This window comes from Botryllus schlosseri, chromosome 11 (genome assembly GCF_051294905.1).
Source record: "Botryllus schlosseri isolate E-star chromosome 11, Bs_hap1, whole genome shotgun sequence".
Taxonomy (NCBI): domain Eukaryota; kingdom Metazoa; phylum Chordata; class Ascidiacea; order Stolidobranchia; family Styelidae; genus Botryllus; species Botryllus schlosseri.
Genome location: NC_137246.1, coordinates 17,788,937 through 17,798,239, shown reverse-complemented (window position 1 = coordinate 17,798,239; position 9,303 = coordinate 17,788,937). Strand labels below are relative to the sequence as shown.

The 9,303-nt window shown below is 39.2% G+C and overlaps 1 protein-coding gene and 1 long non-coding RNA gene across 2 annotated transcripts; one reads left to right on the top strand and one right to left on the bottom strand.

Moving 5' to 3' along the window:
- The first annotated feature begins 5,565 nt into the window (after positions 1–5,565).
- On the top strand, positions 5,566–9,215 carry LOC145449390 (uncharacterized). Its single transcript, XM_080327742.1, has 5 exons — positions 5,566–5,891; positions 6,420–6,639; positions 6,700–6,902; positions 6,978–7,125; positions 8,798–9,215. The coding sequence occupies exons 1-5, from the start codon at positions 5,729–5,731 to the stop codon at positions 9,024–9,026; spliced, it is 963 nt and encodes a 320-aa protein (XP_080183868.1). The 5' UTR covers positions 5,566–5,728; the 3' UTR covers positions 9,027–9,215.
- Positions 6,778–8,250, bottom strand: LOC145449393 (uncharacterized). The gene is made up of 2 exons (XR_013918244.1): positions 8,000–8,250; positions 6,778–7,941 (listed from the first exon to the last, which is right to left on the bottom strand). It is a non-coding gene; the product is annotated as an uncharacterized LOC145449393 (long non-coding RNA).
- Positions 9,216–9,303: the final 88 nt, after the last annotated feature.

Sequence of the window (9,303 nt, the reverse complement as noted above, 5' to 3'; positions counted from 1 at the left end):
AGTTCAAAACACCACTAAAAATGCGATACAATGAAAAGACAGGAAAATGTCCGCTCTTTTGACAATTCGTCCTCCTTTAAAGCTTTTAGAGCTAATAGAGTGGACAGATTGTAGTGAGAATTGGTATAAATGACGCTAAATAGGAAATTCGCGGTTCGAACGAAAGTGACAACCACTTTTTTAGTCAACCAACTCAATTTTTCCCCACAATCCTGAGTCTGAAAATTTTGACAAAGTCCTTCTTTCCCATTCCAAAATACGGTAACCCTTGATTTTCTGTAAACAGGAATAACTGGTATCGGTTCAACTATAGAGGATGTACATTAGGGTTATGACTAGAAAAAAAAATTCAAAATTTTGTGTGTCCTGTAGTCACAAACGATGAACTTTTGTGTCCCGATTGCAAAATTACTAGGGATGGTGTGAACGCGAGGTTCACGTTCGCGTTCTGTGTGTGAACCTCGGAAATTTAGAGGTTCGCGTTCACAACAGAACCTTGGTAGGTTCTGCACTGTGAACCTTTTTCATACATTACAATTTTCACTTCATTATAACTTCTTTCTTTGGTTCAAATTTATTGCATTTCAATTGTGGGCCACTCTATGCATGGCGCTGGCAGCATTATAAATCAACACTAAACGAGCATGCACCTTAACAATCTCAAAAGTTGTACTTACTTTGTCACAAAAGTTTGCTCGTAATATCCAGCTTTTCATTTGTAAATATTTAGTGACTCTCTTTGTGAGTTTGACCTGCAATCACCCAACATCACAAGCGAAATACGTAGTCAGCGAATGATTCTTGTTCAATGTTCAACCAATCAATGAGATTGATATCGTTTTTTGATGCAAAAACTCTAGCAGGCGTTACAGGGTCAATCTTTACTGCATCATTATAACCTAATCCGTGCGATTGAGGTGTTGGCTAATGCTATATAACTCGTTAATGGGGTCGAAATTGTTGGCAAAGCGACGAAAGATATTGATTTATTATGTCCTTTGATGAGTATTATGTCCTTTGATTGGTCAGTTGATACATTTAGCGACGTTCAAGACGCCAATATGTATTTCGGCATCGTGGCATTATGTGGCCCGAGTCGTCGCTAGGTACCGCGTACATTAATATATGCTATCACTTCATTGAAAGATAGGGTTTGAATTAGCAATATGACGTAACGTGACGTCATGAGGTTCACGTTCGTGTTCACACAGAACCTTTGAAAAAGGTTCGCGTTCACACGAACCTGAACCTTTCAGAGGTTCACACCATCCCTAAAAATTACCAAAAGTTAAGACTGGTTAAACAAAAACCTCCCGCACAAAACTTTCCAGTTTTCACGGCATGAAGGATAGGCTTTTTTGTAGATGCAGACCATATAATATATATACCGACTGATTTGAATTTAACTGACACAATTCCAATTGCGAAGATTTAAAATAGTATTTTGGTAAATTTTGATCGCTCATATTGTATTATTCCTATCGTTTTCTTGCTTACAGTCAAAATTAAATAATTAATAAATAATTATTAATTTCGATTTTAGATGTAGACTGTATCGATCGTATAATTTCAATTTGTCTGACACAAATCGAGCTGGTTGTTCGAAAAGGCGAAAGTAGAACAACTTAACATATTTTCAGCGGTCTAGAAAACCGATTAGAGGAATATGATGAAAATTTGAAAATGTCATGTCATATATGACTCAGCATCTGTTGATACTGGGCGGCGAAATGGCGTTGTTGTGAAACTTCAAATTGCAGTGATGAGCAAGGGTTTCATAAACCACAATACATTGGTCGCCAACATAATATTATCGATTCTTAAAGCATACATCAGAGTTCTTCAATCCAACTTCCTCAACAAATCCAACTCTCAGCTACAAATTTGGAGATGATATGGTAAAATACTACGAAAACTTGGTAGCCTACAATCCATCAAGCCAGGATTTCAAATGGAAATATTAGAAAACCGAGGATGAAGGGATGATTTTAAGTTTATCTATGTGCTGTGCAGAGCATGCCGCTCTTTCAGAGAAAATAGTAGATTACCACTAATCAAATGGCATAAACTTCCATCTCTACGCAATGCGAGAAGGAGCTCAAGGGCTATGATTCCGTATACTTCAAAATCCCCAGATGGAGAGTAACTCTTGAGATATCATGCTTATTCCTCGCAAATGCGTGTCAGGAAGTCTGGTATTCTAACGAGATGTCTATAGATGGAATATACAGGAGCCCGACCGTTTATCGGTTCGCCGATAATACCGGGACGATATCACACTTCGACAGAATTATCGGTATCAGCCATTGAAGCTGAAAATTCATCGGCAATTCTCCTGACGTCACAACATGGCGGTAGGAAGTCAGAAAACTATAATCTTTGACCGCTAGATTGAGAATATTGATATATGTCACAAGCTAACACTTACCAGGTGTCCAGATGTAGCCCATCTAGTTTATTTCATGTTCAAATATAACAATGGCTGTAAAGATATTCAAATAAATGCTCTGACGCTTTGAAAATGTGCTGAATGTATTGGGGTTCTCGGTCAAGGTGCGAGATTTCTGTTTTATCCGTATCGACCCAAATATCCAATATCGATCGGGCTCTAGAGTATACCAAAGATTATTTGCTGCTATTTTTGCGCTCAAATGTCCTGCAACGATAAAGTGCCTTAAAATCCCATTGGAAGTCGGATATTTCCGTTGTAGATGTCCCTGGCACTAACATAATAACAGAAAGATAAGTCAAATTGATGGATGAACTTTGCCAGAAGTATAAAAGGACATACATATGAAGATTAAATTTGTAGCAAAGAATATCTTTGAATTGTAATTTTTTTCTATATTTGGACCAGTGTCGAAAATTGAAGTTGGTTTGTGCGGGACATTTTTCTCGATTTGAACAAAATGATTTTAATTTTTTTAATTTATACCAAAATGCTCATCAATTCCTGCTACAGGGGAATTTTTTTTCTAGTCACAACCCTAATGTACATGTACGTACATCCTACATCAGGGGTTCTCAGCCCGTTCTTGGCTGTGGCCCATTTTCCGACTTGAAAATGTGCTGTGGCCCACCTCTCATCTTGTAGTCATAATACTGTTCAATGCGTGGTAATCAACTGCGGCGATATGCCTATTCCTCTAAAATATGCACATTTTCCACCTAATTTACTGATGATATTTAAATCTACACATCCCGGGACACTAAATCGCGCTAAGCGCGACAAAATTCTTAAGTTAAATAAATATGCGATAAAAAACGACCAATGAAATAATCTTGGGCCCCTTCGACCTCTCCCAATTGGGAGTCTGGGTGCAGCAGTTACAGCCTGGTAGATCATAGGCTAAAACTCCTGGAGTATATTATGATCGTCCGCTGCTCCATTCGCGTCGCGAAACACAATGATCAAATCCCTGCATCCGCTGTCTGTCTGGGATTTTAGTTCCACTATTGTGGGAAATATTATAATCGTTCTACTCCAGTTTCAAATATTTCATTGGTGAATGGGTTCGTACAGAGAAGTGGAGCAAGATTTTCAAAAATATGCATGCTGTACAATGTACAATATAATATAATATGTCTTGTACCAAAACAACTGAAATTACGATATCAGAATATTCAATCCAATGATACAATCAATTCATGTGACTCTTTCATTACAGCAGGCAGGCCATTTTAAACCGACTCCAAAGAATAATGCGCCCGTTTAAATTCTCAATCCATTACGATTCGTCGCGGTGGTGCAGTATGCCTCCAGCAGAATTTGCAATTATGGCAATTTTTATCTTAACATAATACGACCTGCCGAAGTAGCCTACAGTAAATCTATACATCAATTACACCTCATTGCATACCCTTTTCAACAGCATACGACATATGAACCTGCCAAAATACTTGTTTACTTCAGCATATGCCTCCCAGTTATTATATACTCAAAATTATTTTAGTTGCGGTTAGCCTTAGGCTGTCATAGCCAGTGGAAAAAGCCTCCGTTTCCGTTTTCGACCTGTACATGCTGACTCCATACGTGCCACTTCGTCTAATTAGAGTCGGATGAAAAGTTTTAGGTAGCCTACGCATTATTAGACGATATATTTTTTAGCGATTAACATAACAAATATAACTTGACTTACATTAACTCTACGATTTTCAAAATAGCTCTGTGGCCCACCTCAAATACTCCTGTGGCCCACCCTTTGAGAACCCCTGTCCTACATCCTACATCAGGGGTGGGCAAACTACGGCCCGCGGGCCGCATGCGGCCCGCAACACCGTTCTGTGCGGCCCGCGAGAGTCTAAAGAAACTTTTTTAATTATTGATAAAATGCGTACTAAAAATCGAATTAATGACGGGACTTGATTAAACTATTTCTCAGTATATTTCACCATTATAATTCTAAGACAGTGGTTCTCAAACTGGGGCGCGTGAAAGCATCAGAAGTGGGGCGCCAAGCTGAGCTCAACTGAAAATTTTTTTCGCGCTCCGCGCGATTTACCAACAATTTCCTAATTGTTGCTCTGTATTTGGCCTGAATTTCCAATTTAAAAATCTTTCGTTCATAGTCGTAACCTTCCATGCCATCAAACTATCCGCTTGGTTTATTAGCAACCTCGTTGCGTTTTGTGATATGACAAATAAGGGCGCGCGAAATCTTTCACCATCGTAAGGGGGAGGGGACATGTCTTAAAAAGTTTGAGAACCACTGTTCTAAGGTAGATACTTCCAATATTCATTTTTATGTTTAATTTCTGGTGCGACAGCACGATCGCAAGGCCCACGGCCACACAGTTTGGACTATTTCAACTGCTAAACATCACATAAATCCTGAACAAGAATGACATAAATCGGAACACGAGTGGGATTTCAGATTGGCCACTCCAGTTTTAATTATTTCAGTAATGTGCTTATAAAAACCGATTCGCGCGTGTCTTAGGTAGATTCGTTCTATGTATACGTAGAATTGGAGCATTTAAAATTTATCTAGACATAGTAGAAGCGTGTTTGAAGCTAACATGTAAGCCGTTTCCATGTACAGGTTTCGTTAGCAGAGTGACCACTGACTATATATTGGTTTCTGTGAGCATTGTGTGTCCTGGAACTGAACCAAAGTGAAATTAGTAAATCTATGAGCATGAACAGATCGCTGCTCACAGTTTTAAATTTCAATCCTGTTCTAAGAATCGCGACAACCGACCTTCCTCTCTATAGTTTTGACAAATTGGTTATTGAGGTCAACCAGCCCATGAAATCTCGCCACTATCTTTCTGACGCTGGTACGATATCATCAAAGCAATGTTTGGTATGTTTTAAATTGACACATCTATTATCTCCATGTCCTCACTATCTAATCAAATACCAATATTGCGTTTTGGTTTATAATCCCATTTTATATAGTGCGGCCCGCGAATGAATTAAGATGTTGAATGCGGCCCGCGAGCTCAAAAGTTTGCCCACCCCTGTCCTACATCCTACATTCTACTGGGTTGTGAATTTGTGATCTGGCAACTTATATTTTGATTTTCTTCAAATTTCATGCTTTCCATGCACGCCCACAATGGTTTACCTGATCACCGTCTTGCTGCTCTGCCAATCACTCATCACAGTGGCGATCCTCCATCCTCGATATATTCCATTGTAATTAATAATTTATTCACGGTGTTCCGCGTATTTTGGTAGACTCGACGCAATCCAGGTAAAGCTTCGGAAGCAAACCATGAAGTTATGGCCGGCTCTACGGAAAAACTGAGATGGTACTTCACTAACCTGCCTCTCGTTAGCACTTCACTCATCGCGACCGTCCTGATCTGCTACAAGATACGATTGGACAGAAATTTTAGCGATGTAGCGTTATGTGTGCAACCGCACATGGTACTTACTGGTCAAGGTAGGTGCATTCACTGTTGGTGGGAAGCTAATTCAATACACAATAGTTGCAGTGTATTTTGGATGGGGGTCACCGTAGCATGCGCCCAATGAATGACCCGCGCCCACCCAAAATCCTAAGGATCCCGCCCTAATTACCCTAACTAAGAAACCCCACCCTAATTACCCTAACCGTGAACCCTAATTACCATAAATCCCACCCTGATGAACCGCACCTCAGTGCTAAGGAGTAAGGACCCCCCTCAGCCCTAATGATACTAACCCTAATCCCAACCATACGGGCGTTCATCTGTAACACTAACATTATTGTGAACCTGTCTTTGTTCAGCATTTTGCGACTGACCTTGTTTTGCATGTGACTGAACTTATTCTGCATGAAGCGATAGACCTTATTTTGCATGTATGCTACTGTGTCTACTAAATCATCCTAATACCAAATTCCTCTTATCTGTTGAAATCATCCGAGTAGAACTAGAACATCATAGGTTAGAAATTAGTACACTCTTGCTCATTGATATCCGTTGCACAGTTTCCAGGTTGATAAAGTATGTGGTACACCACAAAAACATCTATCATTTGGTGCTCTCCATTGGATCCCTTGCAATATTTGGGACAACTGCCGAGAGGCAGGCGGGAAGTTTTCGCTTTTTGTGGCTCATGACTGTATTCAGCGTACTATCAGGAGTATTGACTGTGTTATTCTCGATTCTTCTTGGATTTTCCAGCCTATATTCTTCTCTCATGTACAGGTATGTATCTTCTATTTTAGTGAACATTGTATTTTCACCGAAGATCTTCAAATTTCTCAGTTGCCCTGCTTTGGGATTGATGCCTGGAATGTTTGCAATCATGGTTCTAGTATTTAAAAGTTACCCTCTCAAGATGACGGTTTTTCTCTTCCTGATGATACCAAATTCGGCAATGCCTTGGATACTTCTTATTCTGTCGCAGATTATTACACAAGACAATATGTTCATTGGGAATTTATGTGGTTGTGTTATTGGAAGTATATGTGAGTATGGGTAATTGGGTATCCTATTGCCTTGGTGAATTTGAATCACATTCAATGTTTTATGATTCGTTGCAGATCTACGCACGTCAAAAAGTATATCTGTTATGCCGTTGTGGGTGGTAAAAGTGGTTGATAAATACCTTGTAATGGTATTCAAGTATATCCCTCTCATTCGATATATACCGGGCACAGCAGAGGAGTTGCCAGTTTATAACAAATCAGTGTATGTATACAATTATTGTATTTTTTGTATTAGTAAAAGTGAAATAATCAGTGTATTATTATCATCTTGCCTGGAAAGCAAATAAAACCACGTTTCATGTTAGAATGCGACATCATTCTTACTGAATTTCGTATTTGGCCATGCTGAAAATGTCCGTTTCATGGATTTTTCTGGTTTGATTTCACACGTAGGCTATATGTCTTGAGTAGGGCTATACTTATGGAGCTTGAACTCGGGCTAGGCAAAATGCAGTGTTGGACCGATTCGAGTAATAAGCTTAGAGTCAAACTTTTCGATTATTGCTCATTACGACGCATACACATCAATTATTCAAAAACATTGACCTTTGTGACCACAAATAAAATATTGCCAGTAGGCCTATCGATGTGTCACAAGTTGTGTCGCATTCGTTACTTTCAATAAAAAATGTTATATTCATCAGCATGCCTAGCCTTCAAGTTTCACTTTGTGAATCCTGTGGTAGGCTGGTCTCGGTTTGAAAGCTCCTGGGTGGAAAGGTTCTAACATTGGTACTCTAGTAAAAAGTACATCATAAAAAATAAAAAAAATGAAAATTCTAGAGCGAGTTGATAAAATAGTTGTCACTTGAGTGTAAAGTAGACCGCCACTTGATCACCTCTGATAAATGGATAAATCATTTAGTCGCAAGGGACATGTAACTTCCCTTGAGTTGATGTATGCTACTTCAGTGGAGTATCGAATGACTCCTGGATGCTTTCATCTGGTATTTATGAGTTCCCCAATTCCCATACCAAATTTACTCACTACAATTACTATGTGCAAGTACTACAATTACTATGTGCAAGTCAGGGTTGTAATGACTCGAGTAAATTTTTCAAATACGTTCAATGACTCGACTCGACTTTCATTGAGCATGACTCTAACCAGGTCATATGACTCGAGACTAGGACGGCCATGACAGACGTTTCACTGTGATTTCGAGAATAGTAAAGTCACCAAATCATTGATATATTTCGTATGTCAGTCCTGATACTTGGAAATAGGGCCAGAAACTGTTAGAATTTGACGATCTACTATGAATGCGAGCCATGCTATATCATCCAGCAGAGTTGAATTGGGCTGAACCGGATTGAACTTGACCGTCTACTCAGCAGAGATGAGCGGATTTGGAATTTATGAGCGGATTTGGAATTTATATGTCCTAATCCAATCCAAATCCGAACCTTCAAATCCAAATCCTAATCCATAACTTTATCATATTCAAGTCCATGTCCATTGTCCAATCCTAATCCGATTCCAACTGGAAATTCAGAAAAAATGCTAATTTATGGGTGGGAGGGATTGGAAATTTTTCTTTCACTACCAACGATGCCCTCGATTCAAGATAACTGAGTAACCATGAGTAAATTAATAGCTGATGAAAATAAAGTATGTCGCCATTAGCAATACGACAAATCAATCTCCCGGAAAATCGGTCATCCAAATCCTAATCCCATCAGAAAAAAACTCTAATCCTAATCCAATCCAAATCCGAAAATTTTTCACAAATCCTAATCCATGCTATCTCTGCTACTCAGTGACTTGGACTTGACTCGACGGTGAATTGAAAATGACTCAACTGAAAAAATGAGATTGATTTGGTTACAAACCTGGTGCAAGTCTATGTTTGAATGTGATATATTTCTTGTAGTGCATCCGTGGCAAGAGATGGAAATTACCAGACAGACGATTATGTCGTCCGTATCAAAGAAGACTCCGTCCAGTCCTATAAAGTCAACAAGCTGATGCAAATGGGCTTTGAAAAAGAAGAAATCATCGTCGCACTGACTGCAGCAAACCATGACATTGAACAAGCAGTCTCGATTTTATCAAACGGTCAAGTTGGACCACAAGCTTCCGTAGTTCCTATGCCTTCATAGCATTTCAGTTCCTGTGCGTATTTCTGGCCAATGGCATGTTTCCAGCACACATTTCTTCACGAATTCTTATATTTCATGGTGTCTGCAAGAACTTTCATTTCCAAGTTTTAGAAACTAGGTTTCGCATGCTGATTGTTGCATACTGCATTTGTTGTAGGCCTAGTAAGTATATCACTTTACTCTACAAAAGGCGTTAGTGTTCTGAGGTGTAAGGGTTGTGTTCTGAGGTGTAAGGGTATCTCGGCAAGCTTGTTTGGTTGTCAGTAATATCAGAGCA

Coding starts and splice junctions, on each gene's coding strand:
- LOC145449390 (XM_080327742.1), top strand. CDS start 5,729: ATGGCCGGCTCTACGGAAAAACTGAGATGGTACTTCACTAACCTGCCT. Junction 5,892..6,419: donor CATGGTACTTACTGGTCAAG/GTAGGTGCATTC, acceptor TCCGTTGCACAG/TTTCCAGGTTGATAAAGTAT. Junction 7,126..8,797: donor CCAGTTTATAACAAATCAGT/GTATGTATACAA, acceptor TATTTCTTGTAG/TGCATCCGTGGCAAGAGATG.